Source organism: Equus caballus, chromosome 28 (assembly GCF_041296265.1).
Source record: "Equus caballus isolate H_3958 breed thoroughbred chromosome 28, TB-T2T, whole genome shotgun sequence".
NCBI lineage: Eukaryota > Metazoa > Chordata > Mammalia > Perissodactyla > Equidae > Equus > Equus caballus.
This window is the reverse complement of record NC_091711.1, coordinates 46,327,326-46,347,027: the sequence shown is the minus strand read 5'-3', so window position 1 is coordinate 46,347,027 and position 19,702 is coordinate 46,327,326. Positions and strand designations below refer to the sequence as shown.

The window sequence follows — 19,702 nt, the reverse complement described above, 5'->3', positions numbered from 1 at the left end:
CCACGCCTGCCTCGGTGAGACAGCTGGGCCACCCCTGGGCACCACCACCACTGGCCCCCAGGCCCCCTGTGCTGTGCACCAGCTGGCAGGCCCGCTGAGGCCCCGAAGGCTGCGGAGCCAACACTTGGCAGCGCCGAGCCCCCCGACATGGTAACGTTGGTGCCGCGGAGGAGGCCAGGAAACAGCCCGTCCCCAGCTCAAGAAAAAGGAGAAGAAAGGAGGAGAGCCAGCAGCACAGCTTGCAGTCTTGACCTCTGAGAAATTGAATCAGGTGACAGGGAGGGAAAAGGAGAGTTTATTTTAAAACCAAGAGGTGGCATTATCTGACAGACACGTGCACGTGACACTGGCTCTGCCTGGAGGTCCTCTCCCTGCCCACTGGTCATGTCCTCAGGCCACTTGCCGTGGAGCAGGGTTCCTGTGCGGGCCCCTGAAGACCCCAGGGTGTGGCCCCACGGTGGGAGATTAGAAGCTCGGGGGCTGCGCCCAAGGCCAGGAGCCCCCCAGCCAGACCTCATCCACATGGCACCCCACATTCCACCTGCAAAGGGCCAGGAGAGGGGAGGCGACCCCAAAACGGTTATATGAGGGAGGACCATGGTCTGGAGGTGAGGGGAGACCCATTTGGGTTTGTTGACCCTGTTGTCCCGTTGACCTCACAGCTGCTGCTCCCTCCCCAGGAGGGGTGCCGAGCCCGGAGCCATGAGAGGTGCTCCTCACCAGCCATTCCTTCTCCCGGTGGAGGTGTCGAATGGGGCCCCACAAGAGGTCAGACACTGGAACCATGACAGTGACCTTATTTGGGAAAAGGCCTTAGCACATGAAATAATCAAGTTCAGGACCTCAAGATGAGATCAGCCTGGGGGAGGGCCCTAAATCCTACAATGAGGTCCCTATAAGAGAGACGATAGGGAGACACAGACCCACAGAGGAGCAGGGCACGTGGAGACGGAGGCGCGAGTGACGCAGCCCCAAGCCGAGGAATGTCTGGGGCCACCAGGAGCTGGAAGAGGCAGTGAGGGTCCTTCTCTCGAGCCGTGGAGGGAGCGTGGCCCTGAGACACCTGGGCTCTGGACTGCTGGCCTCCAGACTGAGAGAATGACTTTTGAGTGTTTGAGGCCCCCAGTTTGTGGTGCTCTGTTACGGCAGCCCCAGGACACCCATGGACCTGGTGATGTGTTCCTTTCACAGGAATGGCCTGTTCAGTCCACAAACTGGCAGGGAGCGCCTATGTGTGTCAGGCAGTGAGCACCTACTGTGCGTCAGGCTCAGTGCCCTCTGGGACTTAGCCTGTGCAGGAGATGCTGTGGGAGCAGAGACAGCCGATAAAGAAGGTCGTGGGCACTAACCGAGGGCAGCCCCTGGATGCGGGAGGGGCAGGGGCGGCCACGGTTGACCCCACCTGGCAGCCCGGAGGGCTCCTCAGCAGAGTCGTGGCCCGGCCAGGCCTTGGGCGAAGGACCAGATAATGGGGTTCCAAGGCCGAGGGAGAGTGACCCAGACCCTGGTCTGTGAGGCCCGGCCCGGAGCGGGCTGCCCTCCGCGGCCCTGCTCTGCCCACTCACCTCGTGCAGGAAGCCAATGAGGTAGCTGAGGACGGCATAGTTGTGTTCCGGAAGGCTCTGCAGAATCTGGCGGCAGCGGGTCACCCGCAGGCTGCTCTCCACGCCTGCAACGCACAAGTCCTTCCTGAGTCCTCCCGGGAGGACTCACACACGTGACCGACTCGACTAGACATGCTCGGCTCCGAGCGGCGCTCCGGGCCTCCCCGCCACACATCGGACGGTGTCCCAGCAGTAGTTTCCTTCTCCATGGACACCATGGGCCACCGGGAAGCCCATTTCCTCCAGAATGTTCCCGCAGGGGCCTCTGCATCAGCTCAAGGAGACGCACGTGGCGTCTGGGTGGGGTGCCAGATGAAATAGAGGACACCAGTTAAACCTGAATTTCAGATAAACAGCCAATACTTTCAGTATAGACACGTCCCAGGCAATATTTGGAAAGGACTTATACTGAAAGAGGATTCATTGCTTATCTGAAATTCAAGTTGAACCGGGTGTCCTGTATTTTTTATTGCTAACTCTGGCAACCCAGAGTCCTGAGCCCCCGGTGACACAGTGGTCTCAACACCTGGAACTGGAGAACCAGCTGAGTCTTAAAACGAGCAGGGAGCAAAACAAAACTGGAAATAGCCCCAAAAGTTACCCTTGAAACAAGGCAGCCGGTGGAATACTATGCGGCTGTCAAAAAGGATGAGCGGATGTGCACGGGACAGGGGAAGAACAAGGTCGAAACCCCGAGGCCGGGAAGAGCGCGTGAGGAACATTCCTGGGAAGAACAGCAGACCCCACACAGACCACCGCCAGGGTTGGCACGGGCGAGGGTCTGCAGGCCTTGGCGGGCGCCTCCCCCGTCGTCACACAGCCTCCTGCACTGTAGTCTCTTTTTTACTATGTGCTTGTGCTGTTTCCATCATTTTAAAAAACCCTGTCTGCCCCCCGACAGCCCCACTCCCTGGTGCAAAAAGGCCACAGACTAAGCTTTGCCTCTGAGACACTGTGCTTTTCAGGGACGACAGTGGTGGCCTGGCTGAGGCGGGCGGGGGTCCAGGTGGGCGCAGCCCCCTCTCCCGGCCGGCAGTGCCAGATGAAAACGGCAGGAGGCGGGCGCCCCGGCCCAGCCCGGCCTCGGCTGCGCCCCGGGGGCAGGGACATACTGGTGATGCCCAGGATCTGCTCGTAGGCCTCGAAGGTCAGCAGTGGCTGCGGCAGCTCCCGCAGGAACGTCTTCAGGATGGCGGCAGGGATGTGGATGTCCCCGTAGTCGTCAAAGTCCACGGGCTTCCCTGGACACAGAGCATCGTCCGTTTGAGTTCTGACCCCGGGCCTGGGATTCCTGCTTCCAAATGGGCTCAGACACAAACTGGCTTTAAACGTGCTGAGAGGAGAGCCTAGTGCTGGAGCCACGGGGCTGGGGCGGGACTGTCCTCTCCTGGAAATGGGGGCGCTGGCCCCCCCACCCTCCTCTGCCTCTCTGGGGCGCCCGGCAGAGGCTGGGGCATGCCACTGGTTTCTCTGTGGGGTAGCCTGGTCCTGCCTCGGATGTGAGCACCCTGAGGTCAGGCCCTGGAGCACAGGGCAAGAGGGGCCGGCCCTCTCGCTTGACAAGTGAATGCATGACCGTGGAAATGACGTAGGTGCCTGGGAGTAGAGAGGACACTTCCAAAGCAGCGACTTAACAGCTTTATTAAGGTCATCGCAGCATGCTCGGCTCTGACACATGCCTCCTGACCCACAGGTTTACACGCGGGCGGTCGAGGAAGCCGGGCTAAGCGGGCTGGAGGAGCCAGCCAGTCCCTCATGGGGACTCCAGGGAACGCCCCCCTCCATTTCAACCCGCCCGTCCACCTGGTCCGAGCAGAGACCCTAATGGCCAAACGGCCTCGTGCGGCCACCTGCCCCGCAGGCTGGCGGTCTGCACACGGGACTCACCTGGGCCGCTGCCCTGGCCTATTCTGGGGGTTGATGGGGCGAGGGAGCCACACGGCCTCGGGTGCTGGGGTGCTGAGGCTCCAGGGGGCTGTGCGGGCGGCCGGGCGGGAGGCGCAGGGTGGGGGGCTCTGGGAGCCGACTCACCTTGGTTGTAGAGCCGCTGGACTTCGCGGACGGTCTGGACACTGGCCGACCTCCGGAACAGGCCCTCGGTGCGGAGCCCTGCAGGAAGAGATCCTCCGGACACCTCACAGGCCCTAGCATGTCGGGCTTCCAGAACGTTCTGTGACGCCCCCTACCCGTGCATCACTCCCCTGGGCCTGACAGGGAACGCCCTCCAGCCTGGCTTGTTTGCCCCCACTGTCCACTACCCACACCTGTATTTATTCCTCTCAAGTCAAACCCTCTCCATATGCCCCAATCCCCCTGGTTGCCCACCTCTGTGCCTCCAGGAAAGGGGACTGGAAGAGACCCACACCAAAGTCAGACAGAGCCAGGGTCCGTCCAACTCTGCCCTGTCCAGCTGTGTGACCTCGGAGAAAGCATTTAGCCTCTCTGAGCTCAGCTGCCTGATCTGCAGAGCCCCTGCCTCTGAACTGCAGAGAAGATGGACGGAACAATGCCCGGCACGTGCCTGGCACCTCCAACTGTGCCACCTTCCTTTCTTCCCACGAGGGTCTAGAGCTGACCCATCCGATACAACAGCCATTAGTTGCACGGGGAGATTTAAATTTCATTAACTAAAATTTAAAAATCCAGTCACCCGCCTCACAACCGCATATTCAGTGCTCTGCTGGGCCATTGGCACACGGGCTGGCGGCTACTGTTCCACGGGGCAGACAGAGAACATTCTCAAGCTCTACAGGACGGCGCCGGGCCCAGACCCCCGCTCTCCCCCGCCCCCGCCCCCACCTCCCCTCCATTCCGAAGCTGAGCGAGCTGATCAATGCATACGTCCAAACCCACTCGGCTCCTGCACGGAGCCCTCCCCTCCTCATCGGCCAGGAGACAGCTTCCCGAGCACCCTCACCTCGGACCCGTGCGGGCCGGCTGCTGGTGACCAACTGTCCTGCCCCACTGCCCCTCCAGCTCCTCCCTCCAGCCTCCAATCAGCTCCATGCTCCTTCCTACCTCCAGCCTTTGCATGTGCTGTTCCCCCTGCTGGGGGGGCTGGTCCCTCTCTCTTTTTGCTAAGTGACTCAAATAGGCAGAATTCGGAGATGGTCCTCAGATTCCTGGACCCTTGGGTACACACACCTTCTCCCAGGTATTCAATCAAACACTAATCTAGGTGCTACAGTGCAGGGACTTTGCAGACGGAATTCAGGCCCAAGGCAGTTGAACTTAAGATACAGAGATTATCATGGGTGGGCCTGACCTAATCAGGCAAACTTTTTTGTTTTTTGATGAGGAAGAGTCACCCTGAGCTAACGCCTGTGCCAATCTTCCTCTATTTTTTGTATGTGGGACGCCACCACAGCATGGCTTGATGAGTGGTGTGTAGGTCTGCATCCAGGATCTGAACCTGCAAACCCCAGGTTGCTGAAGCGAAGCATGTGAACTTAGCCCCTACGCCACTGGGCTGGCCCCCTCAGGCAAGCTGTTAATGGAACTAGGTTCTTGCTGGCAACAGAGGTTCAAAGCACGGGGGCATGGATTCGACATGCAGGAAGCTCTCCAGGGAGGGGCCACACGGCAGAGAAAGCGGGCAGCCTCCAGGAACAGAAAGAGGCCCCTGGCTGACGGCCAGCAAGGAAACAGGCGTCTCAGCTACAGCTGCCGAGAACTGAATTTGGCCAATGATCTGAACGATCGTGGATGTGGGCTCCTCCCCAGAGACCCTGAGCAGAGAGCCCAGCCCAGGGCCTGGACTTCTGACCCACAGAACCGTGGAAACAACACACACACGCTGAGTTTGCAGCGATTTCCTCAGTTACGCAGCATGGGGACTAACACGGTGCCCTCCTGCCTGGCTGTCGGAGCTCAGGGCCCCGACCTCTATGACCAGCTCGCCCCTGTCCGTGTCATTCTGTGGTTGTCACAGTTATGGCTTAATGGAGGAAAATGTAACAGAGAGACTCTCCCAGTCCTGACTGTGAGCCCCCGGGAGGCCGGGCTGTGTGTCACGGGCACCCTGGCAACCCCGGTGTCCAGACAGGGATGGGTGCAGGCGGGGTCCAAGGAGTGAATGCTTAACTCACATATTCATTCAACAAATACATACCAAGCTCCCACTGTGGGCTGCTTTTTTTTTTTTTTTGCTTTATTTTTTAAATAAATAAAGGAATTGATACATTAGAAAAAGAAAGGCCCTCTGTACAGGTTCTGGCTTTCAGGCTGTACGCACGATCTTTGATCTGTTCCTGAAATACCCAACAGGACAGGAAGCGCTACAAACGACAAGGCAGAGACCAGCGACAGGCACGGAGCCTCCAGGGAGGGGTGCTGTCCCATAGAAGCTGTTACAATAGAGCACGCAGTTCCTGGGGTGCACGGGGACAGACCTCCAGACCAGCAGGGGCGGCTCCCCTCCCCGTGTGACGCGGCCCCGCTCTGCAGGACCTGCACCCACACGGCAGGCGGCCAGCGCCCCGGCAGGACCTTCCTCCCGTGAGGGCAAAACTGGCCTCCACGCACCTTCTCCGCGGATCTGAGCTCTGGCCCGAGGCGTCTTGGGGGAGCCCCAGGCTCACCCCCTCCCAGTCACTGAGTGCCCCCCCCCCCAGGTGATGGCATCTGCAGACGGAGCATATCCATCACGGCAGAGGGTCCCTTTTACGGAGGTCCTCCCACGGTCCAGCACTGTCCGACGCCTTACACGCATCACCTCATGCAGGCCCCCCCACAACCCTGTGAATCAAGTACTATCATTAACCCATTGGACAGACGAGGAGACAGAGGCCCAGAGAAGGTAAGTAACTGGCCCAAGTCCACACAGCTAGGACACTGGAGCCAGGATTCAGACCCAGACAGTCGGGGTCCAGAGCCCACAGCTGGAGCCTTGGTGCCTCAGCCTCGTCCCATCCCAGCCCCCCTCTCTGCATGGGGTCCACACCCGGCAGCCGTCACAGCCCTGGCAGGAGCCAGCTGTCACTCACCTTTCTGTCGCAGGTGCGTCACTGTGGCCCTCAGCACCGGGGGGATGAGTTCCCCTTGGTTTTTGTCCTTGAGGCTGGGGGAGAAAGGAAAGCCACAGTTTTCACCTGAGTATTAGGGTCATCAGGACGAGCACGGGGCTCTGGGCCTCTCTGCACCCCTGTGAAAACACAGGACTGAGGGGCCGTACAGGGAGGGAGCGATGCAGCCACGGTCCTCAGGGAGGAGGTGGTCTTGTATATTTTCATATTTTAAACATCAGTAAGATTTTCCTTTTTTAATCCAATCTGAGAATTTCTTTTAATTGGAAAATGTTTATGACACTTACATTTAATGTAATTATTATAAGGGAGCAGAATTTGCTACTCCAAAATGTGTCTCTTCGGCTTGATTATTTTTAAGAACAAAAGACTCTGGAAGAAGCTTTGACCTTCCCCCTAACTGCCTAAAAGAATGCAAGACGGAAGGCCTGTTCCAGGAAGGAGCTCTCACCATAGATACCAGAGTATAACATGAATGAGGTGTGGCAGAGAGGGAGGAACCTAGCAAGGCCCAGTAGGTCAAAGTCCTCTCCGTGTCCCATTGTCTTTGCAAACATTTGTTTATCAAACATTTGCTTGTCCATCTCCGTGTGGGTTGCTTTCATCCCCTTTGAAGTCCCAAACCACTGCCCTCGACATCCTCTTTCGTCTTTAGCTGAAGATGCTGTTTAGGTTGCTTTGGCCATTTTGGCAAGTTACTCGGTTCTCCTGGGTTTCTCCCAAGTCTGCATGTTATTAAACTCGTTTGATTTTCCCCTGTTGTTCTGTCTCATGTCAATTTAACTCTTACACCAGCCAGAAGGACCCAGAAGGACAGAGAGATATTTCTTCCTCCCCTACAACATCAGTATGGCTAGATTCAAACCTATCAACTTGGTATTTGTTCTTTCTTCCTTTTTCCCTCTTTCCTCGACTTTGTTTCGCTGATTGAGTATTTGTTAGGATTCCATTATACCCCCCATTAATATACTAGTCGTATCTCTATCTGTGGCAGCCTTAGTTTACAATACACTGTTTATTGCAGCGCAGCAGTCCACTTCCAAAACGACACTGCAACAGTATACTTCCACTCCCCGACCCCACGCTACTTTGTTACTATTTTTGTTTAAACAGTCAATTTACTTTCAAAGCTATTCTTAAAATGAGAAAATAAATTTATTTTCTATTTACTCATATATTTACCACGTCCAGCAATCTTCATTCCTTTGTGAGGATTCCCAATTTCCATTTGGCATCATTTTTCTTGTCTGACTAACCTCTCAACATTTCTCACAGCCTAGGTGTGCTGGAAAGCAATTCTCTCAGCTTTTGTTTATCTGAAAAAGTTTTCACTTTGCATTCATTTTTGAAAGATTTTTGCTGGGTAGAGAATTTTAGGTTGACAATTTTTTCCCTTAAAAAGATGAGAACTTTGAAAAATTTAAGAGATGTTGCTCCATTGCTGTCTAGCTTGCAACTCTCCAATTAGAATCTGCTGTCACTCTTCTCGCTTCTCTGTGTGGAAAGTGCCATTTTCCTCTATTTTTAAGATTTTCTCTTTGTCACTGTTTTAAGCAATTTGAATATAATGTGCCTTGGTGTTGTTTTCATGTTCCTTAAGTTGTGGTTCATTGAGCATCTTCGACCTGTGGGTTTATAGTTTTTTATCAAATTTAGAAAAAACTTGGCCATTTTTTCTTCAAATATTTGTCTGTCTTCTTTCTGGGACTCCAGTTACACTTACACTAGGCTGTAATGTTAATATGATGCCACCAGCTGTTTTTTTTGCCTTTGTGCTTCATTTTGGATCATTTCTACGGCTGTGTCTTCAAGTTCACTACCCTTTGATCGGAAGAACCTGATCTTCTGTTAACCCCATCCAGCATACTTTTTATATTAAAAATTGTATTTTTCATCTCCACAAGTTCCAATTGGATTCTTTTTAAAAATATCTCTTCCCCATGTTCACAATTTCTTCTACCTTCTTGAATGCACGGACCATCTTTGTAAAAGTGGTTTTGATGTTCTTGTCTGCTAATCCCTTCCTCTGTCGTTTCCCGATGTGATGGTTAATTTCACGTGTCACCTAGACTGGGCCACAAGGGTCCCAGCTATTTGGCTAAATGCTATTCTGGGCGTGTCTATGAGGGTGTTTTGGGATGATATTGACAACTGAGTAAAGCAGACGGCCCTTCCTAATGTGGGTGGGCCTCATCCAATCCGTGGAAGGCCTGAACAGAAGAGAGGCTGAGTAAGGGAGAATACACTCTCTCTGCCTGACTGTCTCTGAGCTGGGACATCGGTTTTCTCCTGCTTCTGGACTCGGACTCAGACCGGAATCCACACCATCGGCTCCCCTGGGTCTCCAGCTTGCCAACTGCAGACACTGGGACCTGGCCTCCATACCACTTGAGCCAACTCTTTACAGTTACTATCCTATTGCTCCTGTTTCTCTAGAGAACCTAGACTAACACCCTGGGTCTGCGTCTACCGACCGCTTCTCCTCCTGGTTATGGGAAGTGTTCCTGCTTCTGTGCACATGTTATAATTTTGAGGGGCGGGAAAGTTTAGATGGTTTTTTGCTGGATTTTTTGGTACTCCTTTGAATGGAAATGAACTTTGTGCATTAAGCCATTTGGGAACAGGTCTATCCCTTCATGGATCGCTTCTAATTCTGTTGGGGAGAGTCTAGAGCAGTTTGTAGCCTAAGATAGTTCAGCTCCACTGCTAAAATGACACCTTTCTGGGGACTCCACCCAACGCCTTGAGTATTAAAGTCTTTCCACTTTAGCTGGGGGACCCTTACCATCCCCAGCCCTGTGTGAGCTCTGAGGGTCTTCTGGCCTATTACTTTCCGGTGGTGCTTTTCATTTCCTCTCATATAGAAACAGTTCGAACACAACAGCACTCAGCCAAAGGCTTGAGGGGGATGGCACTGAGTACAGGAGAGAGTGTCTTCTAGGAGGTGAGGGAGGGTCTGATGGGGAGAAGGAGGTGTCCGCCTCCCTCCTGGAGCCTCTGAGTTCCAGGGTGAGAGGGGCCAGCCCAGAGGCGTGGCTGTGACCCCTGGCTTCAGGCTCTACGAAGCACACGACCTTTCTGGAGGGTAATTCCACAACATGTGCCCGAAACCTTAAAGATGGCCACATCCTTTGATCCTGTAAAGCTGTTCCTAGGAGTTCATCCCAAGGAAATGATGCAGGATGAATACGCAAGACCTGTGTCTGGTCTCTCTCTTCAAAGCCAGCGTCCCACACGGGCCCCGAGTCACAGTAAACAGTAGACATTTAGCAGATAATGGGAGGAGGAGATTCACGCTGGGTCCTCTGATGGCCTCCAGCCGTCCCTGCCAAGCGCCAGGACAAGAGGCAGCACCTTGGACCGTCCTGACCAGCCAGGCTGCCAGCGGGACACCACCGAGTGACCTCTGCCAATGCCACAGAGCAAATTTGCCTGGCTGAGCTCCACCCAAATTCCAGGCCCACAGAAATCAAGAGACGTAATAAAATGGCTGTTGTCTGAAGCTGCCAAGTGTTGGGGAATTTGCGACACACAACAGTTATCCCCAGAAGACACGGTCATGAACGGACGGGGCCAGGACTCAGACCCACGAGTCCGAGCCTGGACTCTCCGCTCTAGTGTATCATCTATTTAATTTATGTTGCCATTTCAGTAGCCCAAATGAGAGACCGGAGGTGGACGCTGGGAGAGGCCAGGTGACCACATCAAGGTCCCGCAGCCCGGAGGTGACAGGGCTGGAGGCAAGGCGGGCCTTGATTTAAATCTGTGCTCTTTGCAGCAATTCGTCAGGTGTATATGATACTAATTCTGCTTTGCCTTTTCTTCCAAGATTTACAGAGGACTCAAACATTTGGTCCAGGTGAACAATACTTAAACCTTCACCAACAGCAACAATAGACCTTTGCATGTCCTGATCTCGATGGAAACTTGGGTTTTTTGGTGATTTCTCTTTTGCTGAAGCTGTGTGTCCGGGACACGGAACAACACTGCAGTTGGCAAAGGGCCCTGAGGACCATCACTGCCTTCACTGGGTCGTGCTGCCACGAGAACGTGGGTGAGACCCTCCCTGCCCCTGCCCTGTGTGTCCCCGTATTAGGGAGGAGGTGGCCTGGGGCCCAAGCAGTGTCCAGGTGGTCCCCTCTGCGTCCCTGGGGAGGGAGGAACATGATGGACGGTCTTCTCCCAGGATCCTCCAAGGCTGCAGGCTCTTCCCTCCTCCCTGCTTCCTCTGGGAGCCAGTCAGGCCCGGGCAAGTGCTGGCCTTGCCCTTAGGAGCTGGGTGACCCCTAGCCAGTCTTATCCTCTCCAGCCTCAGTTTCCCCATCTGGAAAGCTGAGATGCTGGCAGTCTCCCTCTGGGGTTTATATGCAAATAAACCATGAGGGATGTGAAAGGCTCTGTGCAGCTGTAAGTCAAAGGTACTAATAATTAAAATCATTAGGATGCCAGGGCTGATGGACTTGCCAGGCCAGAGACCGGTGGCCCATTTCACAGATGGGGAAACAGGTCCTGCAGGGTGTGGTGATGCCCAGAGTCACACAGCTCGAGAGCCTGGGTCTGCTGATTCCGAACTCAGGGTGGTTACTGTTTCTGGGGAGGGGGCCCAACCAAGGCCTACAGAACACGCCGGACACCGATGAGCTGTGATCGCGACAAGCTAATAAAAGACCCCTTTGCCTAGAGCTCAGCTGATATTTTGTTTCTTAAAAGCAGGAAGAGGCCTACAGGATCAAGAGAACCTGAGGTCTCAGCTGTGGGGGATCTGCCCGAAGTCCCAGGGCCCCCAGTCTGGCCTGCTTTCCTCTGCCCACGCATGTAAGGGGCACCAACACCCAGCCTGCGCCTCTCGCAGCTAACGCAGAACGGGGACCCTGGCATTAATTAAATTACCACTCTCGATAGAGCAGAAACCCACAATTTGGATTCCTCCTCCCCTCCCCATCCCCTACTTGCTGGCTTGCTCAACGGCCTGACAGAGGCACTGCAGAGAATGACAATTACCCCCGGGGACTTGGGACGAAAGATGCCGGCGCTTTCTGGCTGGGTGGGGATGCCCTGGGCAGCGGAGAACCCTAGCACACCATGTGCCTCCCCATGCACCGCCATGTGCACGGGTCGGGGCCAGGTCTCCACGAGGATGTGTGGACTGGATTGACCCACATTCGGATCTAAAGTTCCAAGGTGCACCCAGGCGGGGGCTCTCGGAGGTCCAGGGTAACTTGCAGGTCAGTGGCTCCTGGCCAGCCACCTGCCTCCCTCGCGGCACTGGGGTTTCTCAGCACATAATTCTTCCCTGTAGCCACTCCCCTCAGGAGACACGCATAGAGTAATTCTGAGCATGTTTCTCCCTGGTTTTGTATGCAAGAATGCACAGATCAAGAGAGACTGTGGCTTTTTAAAAACAGCAGGGACGAGGAGAAGGGAGGGCAACCTGACTTTGCAGCGACAATGGGGAGTGTGGAGCAGGCCCGCCTCGCCGGGCACCAGGCCCTCCCCGCCCTGAGATGGTCACTCGTCTCTGTCCCCTCTCGATTTATGAAATGGGCTGGATGGCTGCAGCTCACATCACCGACCTGCAAAGGTCTCGGCCACAAAGTCAGCCAGGAGGGCCCAGGTGCTGACAGAACTGGGCAGTGTGTGTGAACATCACAGGAACCACGGTGCACTGGGGACCTACTGTGCGCCAGGCACGCTACTAGGCCTGTTGGCTTCACCATGCTGCCCCGTTTTTATAGAGAACAAAACTGAGAGTCAGAGAGGCAAATTATTTTATCTGAAGTCACACAGCCTAGAGTTCAGATCAAAGGCTGACTGCCAAGCCCTCGTACCTGGAGCAGACCACAGGCTTGTATTTTGAGTTGGGGGCTTGGTGTGAGGCAGGGGTGCGGGGAGGTGGTGACAAGGCCCCGGAAGGCTACGATCCCACTTCTGCACAGCTGGCCCTCTGTGGGAGGCGAATGAGGAACAAGGAACGGTTTTGTATCATCAGCCAGACCTGTCCCCCAAACTCTAATGGGGTACGAGGCTCTGGCAAGTCTGGCTGGCTCACATGACCTAGAACCAGAGCCTAAGGAAGCCCACTGCCCACCCCAAGGCCACTCCCAAATGTCAGCATCTAGGCTCTCTGGACGGCCACACAGCACAGGAGGCTAAGACAAGTGTATCCTGAGCACGCAGGGAAAGAGAAGAGAAAGCCAGGCGCTCAGCCTCTCTTCCTTGCCAAGTGGGTCCCGGCTCAGCTGAAACCTTCGGCTCTGGGAGAGAAGCAGAAGTTACAGGGCCACATGGTCCTGCTCCCTAGTAACAGCCCAAAGAGGGCCCTGAATCGCTCACCGTCGGATCACATTCCTCCAAATGGGGAACGGGGGGCAGTGGGGAGAGACACTCACCTCTCCCAAGAGTTTGAACATTCCACAATCCTTCTAGTTCTTTCTTCTCCCACCTACCCACCCTCTCACCTCTACACGAAGAAACAGGGAGCACAGGTAAAGGAAACTCCACAGGTAAATATAACAGACAGTGCACATGTGTTATTGTTTGCAATTATTTGCCCTCTCTCACCTGATTTAAAAGGCTGTTGCATAGAGCAAGAATTATAAATACGTGTTAGTGGGCATCAAATAAAGATGCAACTGGTATGACAATCACAGCACAAAAGAGGGGAGAAGGAACAAGCAATATGTTTAAATACTATGGAAATAAAGTGCTTATTAAGCAGAATGAGGCTGTTATGATTAAGACATTAATTCTAATCCCAACATCAGCTACTAAGAAAATGCTAAAAAAAATTTTTTTAAAGAAACAAGAGAGTTAAAATGGCACACTAGGAAGTATCTGTTTAACACAAAATAGGGTAGTAGTGGAGGAACAGAGGGACAAAAAAGAGGTAAGACACATGGAAAACAAGCGGCAAATGGCAGGTCTAAGTCCTACCTTATCAGCAATACATTAAACGTAAATGGACGAAACACTCCAATCAAAGGCAGAATGTGGGAGAAACAGGAGCCAGTTGTATGCTGCCTACAAGAGACACTAAAAGACACCAGGCTGAAAGTAAAAGGATGAAAAAGGATACACCAGGCCAACAGTAACTAAGAAGAGCCGGAGTGACTATACCAACATCAGACAAAGTAGACTTCAGGACAAAAATTTCTACTAGTGACAAAGAAGGACATTTCAAAATGGCAAAAAGGGTCAACCCATCAAGAAAACCCAGGAGTTTTTAAAATGTATGCACCTAACAACAGAGCCCCAAAACATATAAAGCAAAAACTGATAGAAACGAAGGGAGAAATAAACAACTTAACAATAACAATAACAGTCGGAAATGTCAGTCCTCCCCTTTCAATAACGAGCAGAACAATCAGGAAGAAGATCAAGAGAAAAGACAGAAGACGGGAACCACACTATAAACCAGAGAGACCTGGCAGATATAGAACACTCCACCCAACAGCAAAACACACATTCTTCTCAAGCGCCCATGGAACATCCCCCAGGACAGCACATACGTTAGATCATACAGGTCTCCATAGATCTAAAAGGAATTAAATCACACAAAATAAGTTCTCCAACCACAACGAAATGAAATGAGAAGTCAATAACAAATACGTGAAAATTTAACAACAGACTTCTAAAAGCCAAGGGGTCAAGGATAAAAGCCCAAGGGAAATTGAAAAATACTTTAAGATTAATTAAAATGGAAATACAACATACTAGCACTTATGGGATGCATCTGGAGCAGGGCTTGGAGGGAAATTTATAGCTGTAAATGCCTAAATCGAAAAGAAGAAAGATCTCAAATCAATAAGCAAACCTCCCATCTTAAGAAACTAGAAACAGGAGAGTAAACTAAACCCGACACAAGCAGAAGGAAGGAAATAATCAGATCAGAGTGGAAATAAATGAGAATAGAAAAGCAATAGAGACAATCAACAAAACCAAAAGTTGGTCCCTTGAGAAGACCAACAAAATTAACAAGGCTTTAGCTAGACTGACTACGAAAAAAAGGAAGATTTACATTACTACAATGAGGAATGAAAGAGGGGGCATAACTAGTGATGCTACAGAAATAAAAGCCTGTAAGGGGGCACTGCAAATAACTGTCTGCCAACCAATTAGAAAACCTGAACAAAACGGACAAACTCCCAGAAAGACGCAAACTACCAAAACTGACTCAAGAGGAAACATAAAATCTGAATAGATAACGACAAGTAAAAAGGTTGAATTAGCAATCACAAACTTCCCACAAAGAAAAGCTCAGACCAGACGGCTCTGCCGGTGAATTCTCCCAAATGTTGAAAGGTTTAAGCTCTAACCCTGCACAGACTCTTCCAAAAAGCAGAAGACGGGGGACGTTTCCCAATCCTACGAGGCTAATGATACCAAGAGCAGACAGAGACGTCACAGGACAACAAAACCACAGATCCGTATTTCTAAAGAACACAGACACAAAAGCCTCAACCAAATACCAGTGAAACGAATCCAGCAACATATAAAAAAGATGACATACCGTGAACACGTGTGATTTATCCCAGGAATACAAGCTTCACGCAACATATGAAAATAATCAGTGCAATACGCCACACAAATAGGGTAAAGGGAAAAAAAGCCATGTGATCACCTCGACAGAGGCGAAAACAGCATCTGACAAAATCAAACACCCTTTCATGGGAAAAAAATAAAACCCACTCACAAACTAGGAGTAGAAGGGATTTTCCTCAACCGGACAAAGGACATCTACGAAAAACTCCCAGCTGACATCACACGTAATGTGCAAGACGAAACCACTCCCCAGTAAGATCAGGGAGAAGACAAGGACACCTGCTCTCATCACTTCTAGGCAACACTGCACTGGAGCTCTGGCCAGTGCCATCGGGCAAGAAAAAGAAATAAAAGCCATCCAGGTCTTTGAAAGGAAGACGTGAACTGTCTCTATTTGCAGATGACATGATCTTGCATATAGAAAATACTAAAACATTTCACAAAAAAAATCTATTAGAACTAATAAATGAGTTCAGCCAGGTTGCGGGATATAAGATCAGTATACAAAAATCAACTCCATTTCTATACACTAGCAACGAACAAGCGAAGAGAGATATTAAGAAAAACAATTCCATTTACAACAGCATCACAAAACATAAAATACTTTGAAAATTAACAAAACAAGTGCAAAACTGGTATACTGAAAACTACAAAACATCATTGAAAGAAATTTAAAAGATCCAAATAAATGGAAAGACATCCCCTGTCGTGGATTGGAAGACAATCGTGCTAAGATGGCAATACTTCCCAAATTGATTTAGAGAGACAACAAAATCCTTATTGAAATCTCAGTGGCCTTTTTGCAGAAATCGACAAGCTAAAATCAACAGGGAAATTCAAGGGACCCAGAACAGCCAGAACAATCTTGAAAAAGAACGAAGTTGGAAGACTCACACTTCCCAATTTCAAAACTTACTACAAAACTACAGTAATAAAGATAGAATGGTGCCAGCACACACATCAATGGAATAGAATTGAGCTAGAAATAAACCCTCACGTTTAGGGTCAATTAGTTTTTGACAAGGGTGCCAAGGCAATTCAACGGGGAAAAGAATAGTGTTTTCAACAAACGATCCCCATCTGTGTGGAGTCATCAGGGAGAGCTTCCTGGAGGAGGGGACTATAAAGGAGGAATAAGGGTAGGGCAGCTGGGCAGCAGGAGCTGGCTCACATTGTCTGCACACCCTGTTCTTAAGGCCCTCTGGCCCTGGAGGGGGACAAGGGCAGAGTTTCCACTCCAGTTACAGGGAAAGAAACCAGGGCCAGAAGTTAAGTCACTAGCTTGACGTCCCAAAGCTCGGAAGTGCCAGAGCTGCGACTCGACCTGCGTCCCCCCCTCCGCTTGAGGAGGCCCCACCTCTGACTTTCCAATCCCCCACAGCTGCCCAGGGAGGGCGTGCAGAACGCACAGGCTGCTCCCACGCTCCCTCTTCAGGGACGGCAGGCAAGCGGGCATCTTGTGAATCTCTGACTCCCGCTCATCTATGAACCTCATTATCTCGTTCGGAGGTGACAGCTTCTGCTGCGCGCTTTTGAACTCCATGAATTAACATTTGTGAATAGATTTGCTTATGAATTTTAATGACTTTCATTCATTCACAGGCCAAACAAATTACGTATTTGGTGCTTTATTTAATACGTCTATTGCCATTTTATTACAGTCATTCGCTGTGAAACAGCACACAATGGTAATTTAAAGAGGCACAGACCAGCTCCCCAAGTGGCGCACACAGGAGCACACAGGACGTTGTCAAGGCTTGGCCAGTGACGCCCACCGTTCCCAAAGACGCGAGGAACCGGTTTGACAGGTACAACCAGCCTGAAGAACCACGGCCTTTCTAATGGACACTTCTAGTATCTGTCTTGATCTACTAACCAGCGGCTATGGACTTCAAATGCTGGACAGGTCACATCTTGAAAGACAGCTGCTCAAAATACAGGCCCAAGGGGCCCCTGGTGACTTCACAGAGTCAACAGAACTGACACATTACTAACAATTTCCCCCAAACTGTACTCAGGTAGATGGCTTTCGAATTTCATGAGTTGGCTTTTGTTCCTTCTTTTTTTTTGGTGAGGAAGATTGTCCCCGAGCTAACAACTGTGACAATCTTCCTCTATTTTATGTGGGACGCTGCCAAAGCATGGCTTGATGGGCGGTGCTAGGTCTGCACCCAGGATCTGAACCTGTGAACCCCGGGCCACTGCAGGCGAACTTAACCACTGCGCCACCAGGCCAGCCCGTTTTTCATCTTTAAAGCTTTATTAGACAATAATGAGACAGAACTGCTTCTGGACGGCAGGAATGCCAGCGGCCTCAGCCAGGGCCACCCAAGGACCCCTGTGCCTGAGAACACACCAAGAGCACGTCTGTGCAGCAGAACCTCAGGACGGGCCGAACAACGGGAGCCTCAGAAACTTTGGTAAAAGGGTCTCCTGGTGGCTGGAAAATCCTGGAGCCTCCGGTGGGGCCTCCTGGGACCCTCGTCTTTGAGCTTAGCTCATAGTGGTGCCCCCAAAGGGGTCCACGGTCCCTGCAGGTGCATCCCCGCCCAGCCTTCCAGGCGGCGTAGGGGTGCTGGGTCACACCCACACACAGGGGTCAAACAGCATGGTTTTACGATGTTTTAAAAAGGAAAAGGAAGTGCCGTTGGTACCTTCGGCTCCCGGCACACTTGGGGGAACACTGTATTTGAACACACACTGCCCTGGCTGGGCGCTCACCCTTGAAGGGAACACCACCGTGTGTGCGTCCAGTGGTGAAATCCAAGAGCCTAGAGCTGTGCTTTTAAACAAAGTTAGAACCCCACCGCCTCCACTGCACTAGCCACGTTTCAAGTGCTCAGTAGCCACACACGGACAGTGCAGACCATGCCCATCACTGTGGAAAGTTCTGGAAAACGACGGTCCATCGTTGGCTGCTGTGACACAGCCAAGGCGCCCAGCCCCACCTCCATCCCTGCACGCCCCCCTCCTCGGCTCCACCACCCAGGCCCCCTCCCTCCGCTCTCATTGGGTTCACAGGCAGGAGACTCCAGAGGCTCCGGGAACAGGGTTTTTGCACATCTCCCGTCCCCACACAGCCACAGCCACGCACCCCTCACTGCCCGTGTCAGCTTCCTACGGCCGTATAGCGAATCATCATCAACTTAGCGGTTCAAACCACAGGATCTATTCTCTCACACTTCTGGCGCTGTCAGAAGTGTCAAGCGGGTCGGCGGGGCTGCGTTCTTCCCGGAGGCTCCGGGACGGAATCCATTCCTTGCCTCCCCCAGCTCCGAGAGGCCGCCCGCGCTCCTGGGCTCACGGCCCCACATCACTCCAACCTCTGCTTCCTGCTTCCACCCTCACGTCTCCTCTCACGCTGACCCTCCTCCCGCCTCTCATGAGGACCCCTCTGATGACACTGGGCCCCTCGGATAACCCAGGGTAATTCTCCCTACCAAGATCCTTAACTTAATCATATCACAAAGTCCCTTCCTGCATGCATGGTGACAGGTTCCAGGGATCAGGACGTGGACGCCCTTGGGGCCACCATTCTGCCTGCCATACCCTGCCCTGCTTCACTCCAGGTAAAGAAGAAAGAGGACCCCCCAGGGCCGTGTCTGTCTCCCCTGCAGCCCCAGAGCCCATGAGAGGGGACAATGAGGAGTCCCCGCACCCAGAGGCCTCAGGAAGGACAAGTGACAAGTCTGGGGTGTCAGGTCGGCGTCCCCAACCCCGTGGCCCCGGACACTCCCCAGAGCCTTCTCCATTCTCAGCCTTTCAAAGTGTTTCAAGGTCCACCATGGGTCTTAAAGGTCATCAGATTTTTACGTAAGAAAAGAAATCACATGCAAATTTCCAAAAGAAATGACGAACTTAAGCGGAACGGGGAAAATGGCTCTCCAGGCCCCGGTTTCCGGGTACACGGCTGGGGATAAAACACCTCCTGTGTCTTCCGATGTTCCCGGTGCCTCGGTGCCAGGCCTCCTCCCGGAAGCAGAGGATACACAGAGGGACAAGGAGCTCCCTGACAAGAGGGGAAACAGCTGGAGAGGCTCCCGTGGCAGCCTGCCCGGAAGGGGCTGCAATGGTGGAGGGCCCTGTATGCAGTCTAGAGCATCAAGGAAGGCTGCCTGGAGGAGGTGCCACTGAGATGGGTCTTAAAAGAGATGAAATTGGCCTGCATGGGTGGCCCTGAATCCATTACAAGAAGTCATTAAAGATTAAAGATCGTGTCACATAGCTCATCCATTTCAGAAATAAGGAAACAAGTCGAAGGGGGAGTGAGTTCAAGGTCATGTGGCTAATCAGGGGTGGGAGCAGTCAGGAAGGACAGAATGTGCTGCAGTGACAACAGCCCCTGAATCTCAGCCCCTGAGCCCAACAGATTCTTCCTCGCTTGTGCTCCACGCCCGGCGAGGGTGTCGGGGGCGGCACGCTGTGGTCACTCAGGGATGCAGGCTGGCGAGGCGCCATCGCCCGGCTCACGTCACCACGAGAGGCGAACTGCACACCAGCTCCCAGCCCCCTCCCCACGTCACCCGCCCCCAG

The 19,702-nt window shown here is 52.6% G+C and overlaps 1 protein-coding gene across 12 annotated transcripts in view; it reads right to left on the bottom strand.

Annotated features, from left to right (window-relative positions):
- The window catches only part of ARHGAP8 (Rho GTPase activating protein 8), a 71,924-nt gene that overhangs the window by 7,636 nt on the left and 44,586 nt on the right, over positions 1–19,702 (bottom strand). For all 12 annotated transcript variants that reach the window (XM_023631380.2, XM_070254409.1, XM_070254403.1 and 9 more), the window contains 4 exons: positions 6,590–6,663; positions 3,636–3,713; positions 2,717–2,845; positions 1,566–1,669 (listed from right to left, as the gene is read on the bottom strand). In XM_023631380.2, coding sequence (XP_023487148.1) covers positions 1,566–1,669; positions 2,717–2,845; positions 3,636–3,713; positions 6,590–6,663 — 385 coding nt within the window. The remainder of the gene's footprint in view (positions 1–1,565; positions 1,670–2,716; positions 2,846–3,635; positions 3,714–6,589; positions 6,664–19,702) is intronic.